Genomic DNA, 21,483 nt, shown 5'->3' on the forward strand with positions numbered 1-21,483 from the left:
AATTAATAGGAAAACTCTCAGAATACCAGTTAATAAAAATGAAATTTGATTTAGAATCAATGGCTTTGATGATACCCTCTACATGACATTTTTTTAAACAAATGTCCTGTAAATTGTGCTCTCAAAACTAAAGTTCAACAAAGTGGCCACATAATATTGAATCAGTAGTTAAACTTAATGTTGGGCAATGGCTGGGAATTCTAAACTAATCAAAACCAAGTAGATGTCCATGGAAAAAAATGTTCCTTACTCGTGACAAGGCAGCTAACACTGAGGACAGAGCAAAGTAATAGCTCATTAGCAGGACACAAACATGCCATATCTTCTCTGGATTTTAGCCAAAGATTGAAATGTTAGGGAATACAGTAGTTATGTGCTTCATTAACTTTGACATCTTCCAGAACTGCTTTGGGCACGTTACCCAAAATGGTCAACTGAATGGAATAGGGTTCCTGTTTGAATTTTAGAAATATAAAACATGGTTTTTTTTTATCACTTCTCAACAAAGTCTTCCCATTGTGTTTGATAATTCTGTTAGTGGAAATTCTTTTCTCCTCTGGCCATCTTCTGTAGTAACCCACAACTAGTAGGTACTTTTACAAGTACAAAGTATATTCAGGGCAGAGAGGAAGCAGTTATGCAAATCAAATTGTACAGCTTCACCAGCCAATTATATGCAGAGGTAAATGTATCACATATCTGTACACATTACCTGAGAACAAGGAAAACAAGAATTAAGCTAGCCAGAGCAGATACTGTTACTTGTGTGTAAGGTGGATGTAGACAAAATAGAAAATTGGAGTGGAACAGACAACCCAACCATCAAAGCTGCTTATCAAGTCAACATTTTAGAAGCGAATATCATGATTCCAAGACATAGCTCTGGAAAGATTTCTAACCACCAGCACACAAGCTCTCATCTATTCATTAGATTGGCTATCTAATGCCAGTTAATTTGTCAGTTATCCAGGAGTTTACTCTTCCATTAAGTTCACCAGTTTATACTAGTCATGGATTCTACGATTTGATAATCAGCAACGCAGTTAATGCAGAATCAATGATACACTAAATTGCCTTTACAATCTGTTACCATGAAGTATTAATTATGTTCTTCAAATTGCTTGGTAACTCTGATTATGCAAACAATTATTGATATAAACAATGTTCAATTTTGTGATATTTGTAGTCGATAAATAGCTTATTGTATGATTCTTTGTAGGATCAGAGAATGATGTAGCACCAAAGGAGGCTACTTGGCCAATTGTGCCTGAACCAGCTCTTTGGTAGTGCAACCAAATTAATCCAACTTCAGCTGTGGCTCAGTTCATAGCACCCTCGCCTTTGAATCAGAGGGTTGTGGGTTCATGTCCCACTCCCGGAAAACCAAGTACTGTGATTGTACTCGAAAGAGTTGCAATCTGTGACTGTTGATAACTCGAAAGAGTTTCCCTGTCCAGCTGTGGCTCAGTTCATAGCACCCTTGCCTTTGAATCAGAGGGTTGTGGGTTCATGTCCCACTCCCGGAAACCAAGAACTGTGAATGTACTCAAAAGAGTTACAATCTGTGACTGTTGATAACTCGAAAGAGTTACTTGAGGACTTAGACAGAACTTTCTGATTTAGAGGTGTCAGCTGTGGCTTAGTTCATAGCACCCTCGCCTTTGAATCAGAGGGTTGTGGGTTCATGTCCCACTCCCGGAAAACCAAGAACTGTGATTGTACTCAAAAAGAGTTGCAATCTGTGACTGTTGATAACTCGAAAGAGTTTCCCTGTCCTGTTTGGGGTGTCAGCTGTGGCTCAGTTCATAGCACCCTTGCCTTTGAATCAGAGGGTTGTGGGTTCATGTCCCACTCCCGGAAACCAAGAACTGTGATTGTACTCGAAAGAGTTGCAATCTGTGACTATTGATAACTCAAAAGAGTTTCCCTGTCCTTTCGAGGTGTCAGCTGTGGCTCAGTTCATAGCACCCTCGCCTTTGAATCAGAGGGTTGTGGGTTCATGTCCCACTCCCGGAAACCAAGAACTGAGATTGTACTCGAAAGGGTTGCAATCTGTGACTGTTGATAACTCGAAAGAGTTTCCCTGTCCTGTTGGAGGTGTCAGCTGTGGCTCAGTTCATAGCACCCTCGCCTTTGAATCAGAGGGTTGTGGGTTCATGTCCCACTCCCGGAAACCAAGAACTGTGATTGTACTCGAAAGAGTTGCAATCTGTGACTGTTGATAACTCGAAAGAGTTTCCCTGTCCTTTCTCACAGCACTTCAACTATTTTCCTTCAAGATATTCATAAATATTGCATGATTTTCTTTGATGATTCAGCAAGAAAAGGGAGGTTCACTCAATAGCTTGTAGGTGTCTAAATTGACGGTTGCCAACATAAATTCATATTCAATCTGAACAGCAAGAGAGATTGGCATCATTCACTCCTAGATCTAAGCTGACCTGTAAACCCCACACAGTTCCTTATTAAGCAGATAAATGGTTAAGGATGTGTCTTTTTTTGGGTTAGGAGACCAAATCCAGTGTTCTTACAACAGAAACAGCTCAATTATTATAAAACAGTTTATTTTCTGACTTACTGAGAGTAATAATAAAGGTCAAATTATCAATTGCATATACTTCTTGCCTACGACCCTTACTTCTGGTTAGCATGATCTATGAGCGAAGACTTTTTAAAAAATCAATCTTTTAATGGAAGAGCCCTACCTAAATATTTATGATAAAAAGCCAGTTAACACGTCCTCATTATATAACTATTTGAAGGAAAGGGAGGGAGAGGTGAAATTAAAGGATTAAAACATTAATTAGAGTGTCCTGGCAATTACAACTCAGAAACACAGAATTTTAACGGCACAGGAGGTAGTCATTGGGCCCATCGTGTCTGGATCTCCCTTTCCTCTCCTCCTGCCAGTCATTCAATGGGCCTCTTTCTTGCCTTCCATTAAATTTCAAATAGCCAATGTAGTTGCAGCTCACAACTCATTTTCCTCACCTCCCACTTGTTGTTTGGAGTTTCTCTTCAATCTTCCATCCCACACAACTGGTAACTAGCTAAAGGTGGAGTCATGCCAAAGAATAGGCACTGGCAGCAGGATAAAGGGATAAGTAAGTTTGCAGAGAACTAAGCAGCAAGCCAGTGGGGACAGCAGTAGATAACAACCAGATGGAGGTGGATGGATACCAATGCCATTTGAAAACGGATAACAGCAATTGGGAACCTGCAAGCTTTAAGGGGCAGGGGAAGATGCCAGCTGTGCTCAGCAGCAGGAGCAGTGCTAGTTCCAGTAGGTGGGTGCAATATGAACATAGGGTAGAAAAAAGTATATAGTAAAAAAATAAATAAAAATTAACTCAACACTTATTTGGTCACTAATCAAAATATGACAAAAGAAAGTTTGAAAAACGAAGATATAGCACCAAAGAACACTCAACAGACAGTGCAACTGCAGAGGTCAATTACTGTCACAGTCGAAAGCCTTTTTAAACCAGTGTTACCTACAGGTATCACAAGTAAAGGGTTACATAGGATCATTTGTTGTACTGCGAGATAATAGGCCAAATTTAACCACCATCTGATCTCATGGTGTAATTATAGGCATTGGCAAGGCTCGCCAGCCATTTTTTTTTTCACCGCTCAATATGTTCCCCCAACTAAATTTTTATTCTCATATTTTAAGCTTCACATTTTGGAGTTTTACATTTCAAACTACACAATTTAATTACTTTTCTCTGTCTTCTAAATATCAAATGTATCCAGTGCTGCTTCTCGTTGCAGCTTACCTGTTACATGCTCTGCATGGTCAATCTTTCCTGCTCTTGACTTTTAGCTTTACTTATGAAAATGCCCATTGTTCACATAGCCTGTAGTTCCTTCTGTCTCCCTGTGCAGCAGATTCCTAGTAAAAAGTTTTTCTGCAACTTCGCACCATCCATACATGTTGTATGATCTTAAGTATTCCCAGGATTGATTCAATTGGTCTTCTGCGGACTCCTTCACTCACCAAACCACTGCTCTGCCTCCAGTATTTGTTAATTTTTCTTTGGCCTGTGATGCAATAAGGCTTGAGAGACAGGGAATGGGGGACACGAAATGTGAGCCATAAGCTGAAGGTCACAAGACCAATGTATGCAACCACAACAGAAGGTAATGGGGATCAGATGATAGAAGAGGAGGAGTTGAAGACAAAAACAAGCAGGCAGCACAAACATAGGGAAGAGAGAGATTACAGGCCTAAGATACGCTTGGTCATTAAACAATGGGGACAGAAGGTCCAAAGAAACAACTGAAGGGCTGTAACATTTGCTTTGGGCCTGTGAAGCAATGGGGTACTTTTGAAGGCAGAGTCAGTGAGAGAGAGCGTGTGGGAGAAAGCTTGAATGCACGTGGTGACCCAGGGGAGAGGAACATTGGAAGAAGTGTTCCAAACCCTGGAGGTGAACCTTTGTGGAAGGTGTCTGAAAGAAAGCGTCGGTATGGGAGAAGATTCCAAAGCGAGTTCTTGGAGAATGGAGATAGGAAACCCTTGTGTGAAAGACAGAGTGCAGTGACACTGATTGGCTCGCGACGTGACAAGTGAGGTGGGGGGGGGGGGGTGTGGGGGTGGAGTTGAAGACATATCCATAGCATCTGGTTGAGGTGGCTTCTGTCACTTGGTTTCAGAGTGTGGTGTGCCTGACTCCAGGTGGTCTGTGTACTTACTGTGAACATTAGAGTATAAGGTAGTTTTTGTAACTTATGCTATCCTTACAAATTTGTATATATCTGTGAAGGTAAAGTTGTGGGTGGAGGAGTGTTGTAATCTAGTTCATTTTTTGTTGTTTAATGCTTTTGTTAAAAGTTCAGTAGCTGACTTCGGTGACTCTGTTCAGTAGCCCCTCTTCAAGTTTCTAAACAAACAAATAAGAGTTAGGATCCATCAAGCTGGGTTCCACCCTGAGATCAGGCTTGCTCAGGGTGAAGCGGAGAGAGAGAGAGGTGGCACATCCAGTACTGCTATCTCTATTTTGCTACCAGCCACTGCAGCAAGGAATGGCAACTTTACGACTTGTAGATGCTGGTTCCTGGAGTCAACCGAGCCAAGGGTTGTATATCAATTATAAAACCCAAGACTGTGCTTTTAAATAAACCAAAGCATCTTTGCTTCTCATGGTCAACTACAAAATGTTAAGATTTCACATGATTACTTTCAATCACATCTCCTCTTTACCCAAGCTGTGATTTCCTCTTTAGAGTTGAAAAAGCACATACAACACTCCAGAACAAGTATAAATCTGGAACTTTTAAATCTACTAACCTTCTTTATTCTTCAAACTCAAGAAATAATCTAGTACTTTGGCTGAAAAGAGGCATTGTAGTGGTAACACAGAAATTGCAGTAGGAAAATGTAAATACTGTCATTTAAGATACACAGAATTAAATAGCATTGTGAGACAAGTTATTATAATAGCATATATCCTAATTAGATATTTTCGGAATTCTTTCATATTATTTGCAAATACAAGTGATACAGATGTGACTTACGTCCAGATTTCATAGCACAACGAAGATCTTCATTAGAATACAACCACCATTTTTATTTATCTGAGGATCATATTAGAATTGCCATTACAAACTTACTTTTTGCCCAGATACAAAATTAATTTAAAATAGATTTCTGCTGCATTTATAATCGTAGCAAAAATAGTTCAAAACAAATAGAGAATATACTTTAGGACTCACATCAAAAGGTTGTGAACATCATAAGAGTTTTAATGAAGTCCAAGTGAACATAATTTCACAAGATTTATCAGATAATGTTAGCACTAAAATAATAAGACAATAAATCATGAGGGCTTTGTAATTAACCTTCCATGCTTTTCTTTCTAAACTGAATTCAAATTCTCAAACTGCCATGGTGGGATTTCAACTCTAAATTACTAGTTCAGTAATATAACCATTACGCTATTGTACCCATTATCTTTTAGGCAACTTATACTTTAAATCACAGAACTGAATACGCCCCTTTAATTTTAGCACAACCAAAAAAAAACACTTCACCATATACATTATGGAGTCCATTGAGTAGACCTTCAATTCTCTCAGAATCAGCTCAAAATAATTCTTAGCTCCTGAGAGTTTACTTCACTTTACTCTTATAGCCTGGTAACTTCCATCCCCAGAACTGTCCTTCATGGAAAGAGTAGTACTGGAGATCCTCCCTCTAGTACAAGCTAGGCGATCTTCCAGCTTCATTTCAACTCCTCTCAAATTCGGTCTTTTCAATCAGAGCGCAAGCTGCCACCTACATAATAGCGCGGTGAACCACAGAGACTTTCAGCCTCTAGCTACTCTCTAGACCCTAGCACGCTAACCCATCTGTGATACTGTGATATTTTAGGAAAGCCAGTAATCCGATATCATTATGCCTTCCTCTGTACCCTCTTATCTCAAAGCCCATCATCATGGCAATGTGAATCATATGGGCCTTGTATCCAGATAGAGATGCTGATTAGCTATCCTTGAAACCCCAACGCTCTTTTATCTTGGAAATAATGGACAACTGTTTACAACCCAACACTCTCAATACTTATCTGGGTCTTTGGAGACTCTCAGTTGATCCACTGTTGGAGACAATGGTAGCAGCCTGTGCGCTAAGCATAAACACCTTGAACCTTTTTCCTAGGACAACTGTCTGGGCCCCCTTTAATCTTTAACAATCAAACCACCCAGGCTTGCTGTCAGGCAGACTGCAGAACAGATCACATGACACCTTTGTTTTACCCTATGTTAAAGACAGTCCCTAAATTGACCTCAGAATTGCAACCCAATAAACAAATACTGAAAACTAGTTATCAAAAGGCAATTTGCATAAACCATAAGGTGGCACAAGGGTTACTTCACAAATAAGAGCTCCTGGTATACGGGGTAACATATTGACATGAATAAAGGATTGGTTAGCCAACAGGAAGCAGAGAGTAGGGATAAATGGGTCATTTTCAGGTTGGCAAGCTATAGCTAGTGGAGTGCCACAGGGATCAGTGGTGGGGCCTCAACTATTTACAACCTATATCAATGATTTAGACAAAGGAATCAAATGTTTGATCGCTAAGTTTGCTGATGGCACAGAGTTAGAAAAATAAGTTGCCAAGAGGACATATTCTACAAAGGGATATAGATAGATTAAGTTAGTGGGCAAAAAATTTGCAGATGCAGTATAATGTTGGAAAATATGAACTTGCTCACTTGGCAGGAAGAATAGAAAAGCTCTATGTTGTTTAAATGCAAAATTCTACAGTACAGAGGGATCTGAGTGGCCTGGTACATGAATCACAAAAAGGTAGTATGCAAGTACAGCAAGTGATTAGGAAGGCAAATGGAATGTTGCCATTTATTGCAAGGGAAATTGAGTATAAAATTAGGGAAGTGTTGCTACATCTGTACAGCACCTTGGTGAGACTGCATCTGGAGTACTGTGTTACAGTTTTGCTCTCATTTAAGGTTTTTGATCAACAAGGGAGTCAAGGATTATAGAGACAGACAGGAAAGTGAAGTTGAGGCCACAATCTGAACAGCCATGATCTTATCAAATGGTGAAGCAGGCTCAGGGAACCAAATGGTCTACTTCTGCTCCTAATTCGTGTTCTTACAAGATTATATGAACATAAGAAATAGAGGAGTACACCATACAGCCCATCAAGCCTGCTCTGCCATGCAATACGATCTTGGTTGATCTTTGGCTTCAAATACACATTCCTGCCTGCTCCCCAGGACCCTCGATTCCCTGAGACCAAGAATCATAACATCAATCAAAACTTATACACAGGTGGTTACTCTTTGGCCAAACATGTCTATTCTGGCTCCTTGGTGAGCTATCCAATTAGCCCCAATGCCCTGTTCTTTCCTCATGGCCATACAAACCATCCCCCCATCAAACTTATCCAATACCTTTTTATGATTGAAAATTATAAGTGAATCTATTTCCACCATCCTTCCAGACAGTGCATTCCAAATCATAAAACCTCACTCAGGAATATTTTTTTCCCTCTTCTCTCCTCTCATTCTTTTGTAATTTAAATCTGTGCCCTCTAGTTGGAGACCCTCCTGCCACTGGAACCAGTTTCTCCCTATTTACTCTTTAAAAAAAAAACTTTTCATCAGCACACACATTGATTTTTACAAGGTTGGGGCAGGGGAGAGAAGCGGTGGCATAGTGGAAATGTCACTGGGCTAGTAAGCCCTCTGAAATGGCCCAGCAAGCCACTCAGTTGTATCAGACTGCTACAAAGCTTACAATAAGGAATGAAAATGGACGGACTGCCCGGTACTGACCTAGGCAGTGGCAAAGACAACAGCACACCCAGTCCTGTCGACCATGTAAAGTCCTCCTCACTAACATCAGGGGTTTGTGCCAAAATTGGGAGAGCAGTCCCACAGACTAGTCAAGCATAGCCTAACACAGTCAGTTTCAGGGAATCATACCTTAATGTTCCAGACACCATCACCATCCCTGGGTATGTTCTGTCCCACCAACTGGAGAGACCCATCTGAGGTGGCAGCACTGTCGTCAGGGAGTTGCCTGGGAGTCCTCAATTGACTCTGGACCCCATGAAGTCTCATGGCATCAGGTCAAACATGGGCTGGTTACCACCTACTGCCCCCCTCCAACATTAGCTGATGAATCAGTACTCCTTCGTGCTGAACACCACTTGGATGAAGCACAAAGGGTGGCAAAGGCACAGCACGTACACGGTGGGGGACTTCAATGTCCATCATCAAGAGTGGCTCGGGAGTACCACGACTGATCGGGTTGGCCGAGTTCTAAAGGACATAGCTGCTAGATTGGGTCTTTGGCAGGTGTTGAAGGGAACCAACAAGAGGGAAAAATCTATGTGACTTCATCATCACCTGTTGCAGATACATCTGTCCATCACAGTATTGGTAGGAATCCCATCTTCACAGAGGATACCCTTCATTGTGATGTGGGGCCCTATCACCATGCTAAATGGGGTAGATTTCAAACAGATCTAGCAACTCAAAGCTGGGCATCCATGAGATGCTGTGGGCATCAGCAGAACTGTATACAACCACAATTTGTAGCCTCATTGTCCAACATATCCCCCAGTCTATCACTACCTGGGGGATCAATCCTGGTTCAATGAATAGTGCAGGAAGGCATATCAGAAGCACCAGGCATACCTAAAAATGAGGTGTCAACCTGGTGGTGAAGCGACAACACAGGACTACTTGCATGCTAAACAGCATGCAATAGACAGAGTGGAGTGATCCCACAACCAACGGATCAGATCTAAGTTCTACAGTCCTGCCACATCCAGTCGTGAATGGTGGTGGACAATTAAACAACTCACTGGAGGAGGCGGCTCCACAATTATCCCCATCCTTACTGATCAGAGAGCCTAGCACATCAGTGCAAAAGGCAACACTGAAGTATTTGCTTCAATCTTCAGCCACAAGTGCCAAGTGGATAATCCATCTCGGCCTCCTCTTGGTATCCCTAGTATCACAGATGCCAGTCTTCAGCCAATTTGATTCACTCCACGCAATATCAAGAAACAGCAGAAGGCCTTGGATACTTCAAAGGCTACGAGCCCCGACAACATTTCAGCTATAGCACTGAAGACCTGTGCTCCAGAACTAGCCGCACCCCTAACTAAGCTGTTCCAGTACACTGACAACACAGGCATTTACCCAGCTATATGGAAATTTGCTCACATACATCCTGTACACAAAAAGCAGGACAAATTCAACCTGGCCAATTACCACCCCTTCACTCGATCATCAGCAAACTCATGGAAAGTGTCGTCAACAATGCTATCAAGCAGCACTTACTCAGCATTAACCTGCTCACTGATGCTCAGTTTGGGTTCTGCCAGGGACACAACTCGTGACCTCATTACAGCCTTGGTCCAAATATGGACAAAAGAGCTGATCTCCAGAGGTGAGGCGAAAGTGACTGTCCTAGACATCTAGGCAGCATTGGACAGAATGTGGCACCAAGGAGCCGAGCAAAACGGAAGTCAATGGGAGCCAGGGGCAGAACTCTCAGCTAGTTGGAGCCACACTTAGCACAAAGGAAGACGGTTGTGGCTGTTGGTGGTCAATCATCTCAGTCCCACGACATCGCTGCAGCAGTTCGTCAGGGTAGTGTCCTAGGCCAAATCATCTTCAGCTGTTTCATCGATGACCTTCCCTCATGATGAGGTCAGAAGCGGGTATGTTCGCTGATGATTGCACAATGTTCAGCACCCATTGCAACTCCTCAGATACTGAAGCAGTCCATGTCCATTGGCAGCAAGACCTGGACAATATTCAGGTTTGGGCTGATAAGTGGCAAGTAACATTCACACCACACAAGTACCAGGCAATGACTATCTCCAAAAAGAGAGAATCGAAATCATCTTCCCTTGACATTCAATGGCAATACCATTGCTGAAACCCCCACTATCGATATCCTGGGGGTTACCATTGACCAGAAACTGAACTGGACCAGCCATATAAATACTGTGACTACAAAAGCAAGTCAGAGGCTGGGAATTCTGCAGCAAGTAACTCACCTCTTGACTCCCCAAAGCCTGACCACCATCTACAAAGCTCAAGTCAGGAGTGTGATAGAATACTCTCCACGCCTGGATGAGTGCAGCTCCAACAGCACTCAAGAAGCTCAACACCATCCAGACCAAAGCAGTCCACTTACTTGGTCGCCTGAAGCCACCACCTTCAATATTCACTCCTTTCACCACCGACACAGTGGCAGCAATGTCTACCATCTATAAGTTGCACTGCAGCAACTCACCAAGGCTCCTTTGATAGCACCTTTCAAAACTGCGACTTCTACCGCCCAGGAGGAAAAGGGCAGCAGGTCTATGGGAACACCATCACCTGCAAGTTCCTCTCCAAATTACTCACCACCCTGACTTTGAGCTATAGCACTGCTGTTCCTTTACTGTCGTTGAGTCAAAATCTTGGAACTCCCTTCTTAACAGCACTGTGGGTGTTCCTACAACACATGGACTGCATGTTCAAGTCGGCAGCACACCACCGCCTTCTCAAGGGCAATTAGGTATGGACAATAAATGATGGCCTAGTCAGCAATGCCCACATCCCATAAATGAATAGAAAAAAATGCAAAACTGAAAGAATTTGAAACAAGGCACATGACTAATTTTACTTTCAACAAATTTCAACTGAACAGAGCATGGATATTCTTCTGCCATTTCCAGAAGTAGTGCAACTCAATAACGTAGTTAAATTGATAGTGCGCTAAGGGTGAGAGTTGGTGAAGATAAAAAGTTCTAAAAATTGAGACACACACACAAAAAAAAATCACGTACACATAGCGCAAAGCAACAAAGTCACTGCAGCTTGAGTGGCTCGAAAACTATAGCACTTTTTATGATCTGGGGTGAAATGCAAATGCTTGTAGACCACTTCAAATGGGTGGAATTATTGGACTTCAAGGTGGGTAGAAACGGCTTCCCTTTGTTTAACTTCTCTTACTGTTGGGATTGTGGACCAATGCATTTGTAGAAAATCACTAAACTGAGCTAAGCATTTAAACATTTCAGCATTCAATATAGTTAGTGCTTGTAATACAGGATGAAGTCTATACTAACAACAAAACATGACATTCCTGAAAAGAGACACATTGCCGAAGTTTTTCATCTGGCACTCATCAGGACCAACACGAGAATATCAAATTTCAAAAGTTCACAACAATTTATACTACAGGAGAAATAGGTTCTGCTTGGTTAGCAAGTTGATTCTAATTGGCCAAGGCATTGCCATGGAGAAAGCAACAGAAAACTATAAGCTCCCCGAGCTCCTGGGTAATTCAAAAATTGGTTAAGACTTGAACATATTCCTTTTGTTTACAAAGAACAAGTCCCTGTGCATGTATGTCGCTTCTCACAAACATCAATAAATCAGGTTTCGAGCTCGACTGATTATCTTAAATTGGATGTTAGTGTAGCTATTAGCACACTCAGAATTGCTCAGCAAATGCTGTCCAATCATGGAATCACATGTAACAGTAGACATTTTTGTTTTGGGCAAACAAAAGGTATGTATTTAAGCCTTGCGCCTTTTATGAATTACCCAGGAGCTTAGGGAGCCTATAGCTCCCTGTTCCTTTCTCCATGGCAATGCTTCAGCCAGAGTCGACTTGCCAACCAATGGCCATGATCATTTGAAATTCGGCATTCTTGCAGTTGTCCTGAGTGCAAGACGAAAACATTTTGGCAAAATCCCTCTTTTTTCAGCAAAATTCAAGTGCTGTACCACCAAGCAGAACATGGCCTGCTGGATTTTTAAAATTTATTCTTTCAGGACGTGGGCACCGCTGGCTAGGCCAGCATTTATTGCCAATCCCTAATTGCTCTTGAGAAGGTGATGTGCTGCCTTCTTGAACCGCTGCAGTCCATGTGGTTATGTACACCCACAGTGATGTTAGGGAGTTCCAGGATTTGGACTCAGTGACAATGAAGGCACAGCAATATAGTTTCAAGTCAGGATGGTGTGTGGCTTGGAGGGGAACTTGAAGGTGGCGGTGTTCCCATGCATCTGCTGCCCATGTGCTTCAAGGTGTTAGATGTAGAGGCTGCAGGTTTGGAAGGTACTGTCAAAGGAGCCTTGGTGAGTTGCTGTCGTGCATCGTGTAGATGGTACACACTGCTGCCATTGTGCGTAGGTGATGGATGGAGTGAATGTTTAAGGCAGTGAATGGCTTGTTTCGCCCTGGATGGTGTCAAACCTCTTGAGTGTTGTTGGAACCACACTCATCCAAGAGAGCGAAGAGTATTCTATCACGCTCCTGACTTGTGTCTTGTAGATGAAGGACAGGTTTTGGAAGAGTCAGGAGGTGAGTTACTTGCTGCAGAATTCCCAGCCTCTGATCTGCTCTTGTAGCCACAGTATTTATATGGCTTGTTCAGCTCAGTTTCGGGTCAATATAACCCACAGGATGTTGATAGTGGAGCGTTCAGTGATGGTAATGCCATTGAACGACATGGGGAGATGGTTAGGTTTTATCTTGTTGGAGATGGTCGTTGCTTTTAATAGTGTCACACGAATGTCACTTGCCACTTATCAGCCCAAGCCTGGATGTTCTCCACGTCTTGCTGCATATGGGCATGGACTGCTTCAGTATCTGAGGATTACATACATGCGAAGCAAAGGACTACAGAAAGGGAAGATGGATGTCGAAAAAATGTTTCAAAGGGCAGTATTCCATAGTCGTAAAGCAGGAATTCCACAAAAAGGAAGAAAGCTCTCTTCTCTTGAGCACCTTTCATGATGAGTGATTCAAAATGCTTCATACAGTAAATCAATTTTTTTAAAGTGCAGTATGAACATACGAACCAAGAGAAGGGGTAGGCCATTCAGCCCCTCGAGCTTGCTCCGCCATTTAATAAGATTTGCTGATCCGATAGTAACTTCATATCTACTTCCCGACTACCCCTGATAACCTATCACCCCCCTCCTTACTAAGAATCTATCCAACTCTGTCTTAATAATATTCAAAGACTCTGCTTCCACCGCCTTTTCAGGGAGAGAGTTCCAAAGATTCATGACCCTCAGAGAAAAAAACTTCGTCTCATCTCAGTTTTAAATGGGCGACCCCTTATTTTTAAACAGTGACCCCTAGTTATAGATTCTCCCACAAGAGGAAGCATCCTCTCATCCACCCTGTCATGACCCCTCAGAATCTTATGTTTCCATCAAGTTGTCTCTTACTCTTCTAAACTCCAGCAGATACAAGTCTAACCTATCCAACCTTTCCTCATAAAATCCCGCCCATTCCAGGTATTAATCTGGTAAACTGCTTCTAGTCCATTTACATCCTTCCTTAAATAAAGTGACCAATACTGAACACAGTACTCCAGATGTGACCTCACTAGTGTTCTGTATAACTGAAGCATAACCTCCCTACTTATGTATTTCAATTCCCCTCACAATAAATGATAACATTAGAACCATAGAAAAGTTACAGCACAGAAGGAGGCCATTCTATTAGCTTTCCTAATTACTTGTTGTGCCTGCATACTAGCCTTTTGCAACTCATGCACTAAGAAACCCAGATCCCTCTGCATCTCAGAGCTCTGCAATCTCTCACCATTTAGATAACATGCTTCTCTTTTATTCTTCCTACCAAGATGGACAATTTCATATTTTCCCACATTATACTCTATTTGCCAAATATTTGCCCACTCACTTAACCTATCTGCATCTTCTGGTAGCCTCATGTCCTCTTCACAACTTACTTTCCTAACTATCTTTGTCATCAGCAAATTTGGCAACCATCCCATCCATCCTTCATCCAAGTCATTTATATAAATTGTAAACAGCTGAGGTCCCAGCACTGATCCCTGTGGCACACAACTTGTTACATCTTACCAATCTGAAAAAAGATCCATTTATGCCTACTCTCTGCCTCCTACTAGCCAAATCTTCTATCCATGCCAATATGTTACCCTTATACAATGAGCTTTTATTTTCTGCAATAACCTTTGATGTGGCACTTTATCAAATGCCTTCTGGAAATCTAAGTACAGTAAGCAAACAAACATAATTATGTATAATTTAAGCCTGTCAAAAAATAACAAAAGCCAACATAGATAATATAGATGGAGTAAAAATCTGAGCTTGCTCATGGCATTCAACTTAAAATAAAGAGCTACTACATGTATTACATATAGCTCATGCATAAAGCAAATGACAAATCCTATTTTCTAGCTACGCAACCTTCAAAAATCTATGACAACTATTAAAGATCTACTCACTGCTATTCCATAAAGGTGGGAAGTTAAAGTACAAGCCACCCATTCCAAATGCTACGACACAACAGAGTTGGGAGTTATGAGCGACATGCTGGAGGCTCTGGGTAAACAGGAGTGCAGGATTGAGCTGGGGCAGATGGGTGCACTTCCTAGAATGAACTCCAGTATCATCCCAATAAAAGACCTAAACAAAATCTCAAATTTAAATCCCATGGTGACTCATTTCTAGCCCCACACAGCATACACAGAGACTTATTTTTGCAATTATTAAAAATAGTGAAATTTGAACACATTTGTATAAAATCCAAATTAGGGAGAACCGCATGTGAGGGCAATTTAAAAAAGGAATGCTGCCGAAGATACAACCAAGACCGGCATATCTGACTCATCCACTTTACCGTACAATGACCATTTTGAAAATAAAGCCACCAAAAGTACTTGTAAAATTTTATTTACCTACCCTGGCCTTCAGAGGTTTTATGGTGGGAATATCAGTTCCTTCAGCTCTCTGCCTACTGGAATCAAAGGTTTTTCTTCTCTTGTTTGTACTTTTTTGGCAGATGGGCTCATGCTTTAACTGCATAAAAAAGAAATTAAAAACAATTTCAAAGCTGTGTTGGAATGCAGAGCAGTATCTGACTTGAAATTACAGTTTGTCCACAAAACAAATTACATTTCATTGATTCAAACAATTCAGGTTCAGCAAATTCCTTGTTATTGGAAAATCTGATGGGTGGAGTCACTCAGGAAACAGGAAATCCCAATAGTCTCCATCATCAGATTTCAATCTATCTGTAGCCAGGTTTCTGCATTTGCTGAATTACTCGCACTATTGCATTCATGCATAAAATCTTATCATTTGCACGGTTATCTTTTGGCTCAATGTGATGGATACAAACAAAATTTGAGTATTGCTGAAAAAAACGACATGCTGTTGAAGCTTTTCATCTTGCACTCATCAGGAGACACACAGGAGTGCCAAATTTCAAAGGCAGTAACATTTATACTGCATGAGAAAGGGGTGCTCATTGGTTGGCAAGTTGATTCTGATTGGTCGAGGCATGGCCATGAAGAAAGCCCCAGGCAACTACTGTTCCTTACGCTTTTGCTCAAATCAAAGACGACGCAATGTGGCACTGCACAAGTTTTATTTTCAGTAATATGCATTAACCTCAACCTCAAAGTGCAGTGTGAACTTTTTCCAAGTACCTACACCAAACCTTCTTATGCCTTCTCAATGAAAATAGCAATCCAGCATTAAACTGAACTGAACAAAGAATAGGCTTGAGATGTGGACCCACGTGCACTGGGGTTGGACTGTCTCTACCCAAACTCATTTGTGCAGGTAGCCTGCAGAATTCATTCTATTAGCATGGGCTGGAGTCAATCCAAACTGCCAGAGGTGATAGGTTAGCACTCTCACTGATCAGAACTGTCCAAGCAGTCTACAGCTGCAAACCTGCTGTTTCTTATTAATATGGGGCTTTGGAGAGTGAAACTTTTAGGAAACTCTATTTTTAAAAAAACTAGGCATTTTAAATTTTTAATCAGGTTCACCTGTACTATATTGGTAACATTTTACAGCTGAATAATGCCAGGCTGCTCGCACATTGCATTCTAGGCTTGGTACTCAAAAATTACTGATGTTAATTTATATCCTAAACCAGGCTGAGAATTTAAAGAAAAAGGGTTTAATAGTATATGAAAATCATACACATCAAGATAGACCGTGGGCTGAAATAGCTAAATGAGGGACATGCAGTAGAACATGTAGTATTATTTAGTCAGCATTGCCTCCAAATTTATTTCAGCATGATACTAATTTTAATTGCAAGCTTATCTGAAGCCAGGGCCAGCTTGGTCTGCAAAACACTAGACATGTTGCTGCCAAAGTTGAGCTTTAAGCAGATCATTACAATTTATGTAAGCATATTACAGACAAACTGTCTCAGTACTTTTTTCTTTCACTGAATTCCCCAATAAACAAAAGACTTATACTGTGGTATTGGAAACATTCCCTACTCAAAGATTCTGTTCAGCACTGAAGGATAATGCAGTTATATAACTGAACACCATTTGATTGCATATATATTTCCATTCAAGTTTTTTGTATCAAGCAATTTCAAGTTTTGTTTAAATATAAAATTTTAACCTGTTGGAAATACTTTCCCCAAAGCAGGTTTAAATTATGCATCATATAGTTCTGATCCAGTTCAAGATTTGTTTTATAATGCTCCTGTGAAGCACCTTGGGATGTTTCATTATGTTAAAGGTGCTAAACATTAAGTTGTTGTTGAATATCCCTACTATGATGACATCCATTTCTTAGTCCTGAATAAAACAATACAACTCAGTCATCTCTGGGTTTTATAACTGTGATGGGGATATGGAAAGAGGAGAATGTTTATCTGATACCATTCACTTACCCGTACAGCTGGCAAAAAAGTTCTTCCACAAATTCTACAAGGTGCCAGTTTACCTTCAGCTGCTCCACCTTCACGAACAGAATATCAACATAAAAATACATTTAATGATTACTCATTTACAGTCAGTTGTACACTATTGACCCTCAATGAACTGGATAGCTGCTGTCCTCCAAAACACACATACATAGATGTCTATGATTTTCAAGATATCAATACCAACTTTAAAATTTGTGATTTTATTATATTTGAATCAAAAAGCTTGGTGAGCCATTAAGCAACATTTTACAAACAAATTTACAATTGAAGTGAACTTAATGAAGGAACCAGTGATTGCTGCCTATACTTCAACAATAAATCTGTTTGTGGTCAATGGCAGTACCATTATGCAGGATCCAATCTTCCTTCACTATGCTTTGAATATGATGCACAATGTTTCTAATTCAAAAAACATTATCTCTTACTTCGTATTTTTGAACTATTATTTTGACTCTCCCAGCTTGATGTGGGATTTTCCATGCAGTGCGTGCTGAACTGGACAAGCAATTCCCAATTCTCTTACCAGCCAATTTAGTAACATAGGTAAGCATGTATATATCTTACAACAGTACAGCACAAAGTCTTACTTGTGCTTTATAAGCGTTTAATATATCATATTTAGATTCCCAGTCTTTATATGGCATTTTAAAATTGCTGCTAAATCTTTGAAGCAATGATTCTTGCTACTTCCAGCATCACTGCATGATAGAAATTCCATGTTTATTTTTCATATTTTCTCTTAATCCATTGTATATGTCCCAATGTTTATTTTGCTTTCTGTAAAATGATTAAGAAAATTGTAATCCATGCTTTTTAATTCCCAGTTGCTGTCTGAGGCAATTCTTCAATGTGATTGGCTACTTAACCTGCTTGATAACATCACTGCTGCTATACACCACAGATCCCTTTAAATGGCGCCAGATTGAAAGCCACATCAGAATATTGGAAATCAATATTCTAAAGCCCACTATATCTTTGTGGCCAGCTTTATTAGAAGTCATCAGCGAAGGCTGGTGCTTTGCTACTGACTGCAAATTCCGAGCCATTGAAATGCTGAAATGCTTTTCTTAAAAAAAGTGTTCCCAGATGGCAGTTTTGAGGAATATTCATTTGGGGATATTTTCTGACCATTCAGACCAAACAGCTAGAAAATTTCATCCGCTATGCTCCATTATTTTTTTTTGAAGCTCATTATACTGTAATCTAAAACAAAACACAGCCCTTCAAGCTAACTCTAATCTTTCAACACAAGGTTTCTCCCCAAGATTTTTTGAAGTACACTGATTATAGTTAGTATGTATTTCCCTCAATTTAACTTCTGCAGCTCAGTATTATACAATTAACTGCTCCACCAAGAAGATTGACCCTAATAGAGCAGTTGTGCTGCATATTTGGTATTGCTGGGGTTTAAGTTATGGAGTAATACAAAATATACACCGATAAGCCAACACCAGTTTGGGATTTCGATTTCAGTAGCCAAAATATAATTGTAGCAGAACTGTAGCATAACAGCCAGTACAAAGCCAAAATGTTAAATCTTTAAATCATCCAAAAAGTCAGCCAAATGGCCTTTTAGAATTAAAAGTTAACAAGACAATCAGCCCTCTTAACATTAAGGTCTCATTAGTTCTCAAAGTAAGCAGGCTGATGCGCATTGGTTTCCTGAATTGAGTGTTGTGCAGGGAAGGCAGTATGGCAGCTACTTGCTAGCTCACATCGGTCAAAAATAAATCAATATGATAAACTGACTAGAGCATTATAACTGTCAAATGATTGTAGATAAACAAAAGGAAAGTACACCTGCTTAAAAACAACATGAAATAACCCATCCAAGATGGAAAGGAGAGACAAATAGGGCTAAAGGCAAATTAAGTTAATATGTCTACAGACACAATGGCCTAAATTTTACTGAACTGACAGGAAAGGATAAGATGAAGGGTTAAACAATTGGAAACAGTGGTTGGCCTTCCAGCCACCACAATATTAATGGTGGCATCGAGGTTGACAAGTCTCTTGCTGCAAAAGGAGGAAAGGCTCATGAATATATGGAAATCAGGGTTCTATGATGCAATTCGGATGTAATGTAAGTTTTAGCTAGTGCAGTGCGGATTTCTCACACACTGACAAAGTCAATAGGGGACGCCTGGCAGGACCTTGCCCTGACTCATCAATATAATGAATGTAATGGGACCATGATGTGAATAAAGCCACAACATTCACAAACACATCTTCATTGCACTGTCCGCAACCACTGCTGGTCATGGTGTATAATTTGGGGAATCTTGCAAAAAAAACAAGCTGATCACAGATGTATCAATGACTGCATCTGACTGGATCCACAGGCAGAGGCTCAAATTTTTTGGCCTGTCTAAACAGCACTGCTTCAGGAGGCTCACATTGTCAAATCAGGTAGTTGCAATCCTCTGCAGACTCCATTGAGAGTGGCTGCTGCTGGGCTGGGCAGCTATGCCATGCCAGTAAAAGTGTTCACTGCCCCCCAAATTTTATGGCTTTGGACCTTCCCGATGGCAACTGATGATAACAGGCAAACAGATATAAAATAATTTAGTGTTCACAACTCTGTACAAATGTAGCCATCAGGGCATCTACCAGCCAAGTTGCAGCTTTTTTAACTGCAAAGGCTTCCAATCCATCAACATCGAACACATGCAAACACAAAAACAGGCTCATAATATGACGTGTTTTTATTTTCTCAGATTTGGACAATCAACATATATGTATATAAAATATACACATATACATGCACAGAAAATCTGAGCAACAGTATTAATTCTCACAATAATATTATATTCATCATTGGCGTAATAACTACACATGGGAAGGCTTTTAAATCAATGGCAACGTAGTTCAGTTAACTAGACCTATTTAGTAAAACTTGACTCAGGTGATAATAGTATTACACACGTTTAAGCCTTAGTTACTTGCCCAATTTATAGTGTTTTTATAGACCGAATACAAAATCAAATGGCCCATGTCAGTCTCATCAAATGAATCGGTGCATAAAGAAAGGGTGGAGAGGAGTGGCTGGAGAGAGGGAGGACATTATTGCAGATAAGAGCTGCAGGTGCTTCTTGTAAAAATGGAATTCACGCTTGTGGGAATAACATTTTTCAATTAGAGAAAAATAAATTCCAGCAGAAGTCGGAATATCGACAACGAATACAGGTGTGAGAGAATCAAGAGACAGATGATGAGCCTGGACTCCGGGCCTTTGCGTCCCCACGGCTGGAAGGTGCGAATCCTGGCCGCCCCTCACACTCTGTCTTCACGGGGACATTGAGGCGGGGGAAGCACAAAGGCTCCGGACAGGGGCTGCGGACGGCCCCGAGAGCTCACAGCCCCGGCGGTTCCCGCCCACCCTCGCTCGCTCCTCACTCACTCACTCACCTCCATTCACCGACACCGCCTCCATCTTCGTCTCATTAGCAACACAAACTGCATCTGCACACAAAAACATCGAGCAATCTGATTGGCTGACGGCTCAACCCCGCCCCGTACTCACATCGAGCGAGCATGCGCACAGCGGTCTTTTAATTTCCTTTAATTTCTTAAGATCTTTGTTTCCGGTGTATTTTTTACGGATAAATTCGTTGTATATTTGTTAAATAATTATTATATTTTTTAATATATTTGTTATAATTATTATATATGTGCTTGTTATATATTTGTAATATAATTATATATTTGTTATACACATTTGTAATATAATTGTAGTAAATTTGTTCATGTTATATAATTATATATTTGTTATATTATTACATTTGTAATGTAATTATAATATATTTGTAATACATTTGTTCATATTTGATATATAATTATATATTGTTATATAATTATACATTTGTTACATAACTATTATTTATATGTTGTATATTCGTTGGGTTTAACCTGTTGCAGTTCAATCTTTTTCACAGTAAAGCTGCCATTGATTGGTCGCCATGCCCCTCGAATGCACCATTGTCCTCTGATTCTGCCTCCTCCCCATTCCCCCAGGCATTAATCCAGGAAAGCAGCTGCATGGGTCATTAATTTCTTAGAGATTATGGAGGGATTTGGCAAAATTGATCAAAGGAAATTATTAACCTTGGTGAAGGGTTCAAACATCAGGCAACACAAGTTAAAAAATAGGAATAAAAACAGAAAATGCTGGAAATACTCAACAGGCCAGGCAGCATCCGTGGAGAAAGAAACAGAGTTAACAGGTCATGGACGCTGAGGTGGCACAGTGG

The 21,483-nt window shown here is 40.6% G+C and overlaps 1 protein-coding gene across 1 annotated transcript in view; it reads right to left on the reverse strand.

Annotated features, from left to right (window-relative positions):
• The window catches only part of zc2hc1a (zinc finger, C2HC-type containing 1A), a 101,658-nt gene extending 80,947 nt beyond the window's left edge, over window positions 1–20,711 (reverse strand). Inside the window, exons 1-3 of the mRNA XM_078540266.1 lie at window positions 20,642–20,711; window positions 17,198–17,265; window positions 15,232–15,348 (exon numbers count right to left, since the gene is read on the reverse strand). Of these exons, the coding sequence (XP_078396392.1) occupies window positions 15,232–15,348; window positions 17,198–17,265; window positions 20,642–20,711 (255 nt within the window). The remainder of the gene's footprint in view (window positions 1–15,231; window positions 15,349–17,197; window positions 17,266–20,641) is intronic.
• Window positions 20,712–21,483: the final 772 nt, after the last annotated feature.

Source organism: Cetorhinus maximus, chromosome 4, assembly GCF_964194155.1.
Source record: "Cetorhinus maximus chromosome 4, sCetMax3.hap1.1, whole genome shotgun sequence".
Lineage (NCBI taxonomy): Eukaryota > Metazoa > Chordata > Chondrichthyes > Lamniformes > Cetorhinidae > Cetorhinus > Cetorhinus maximus.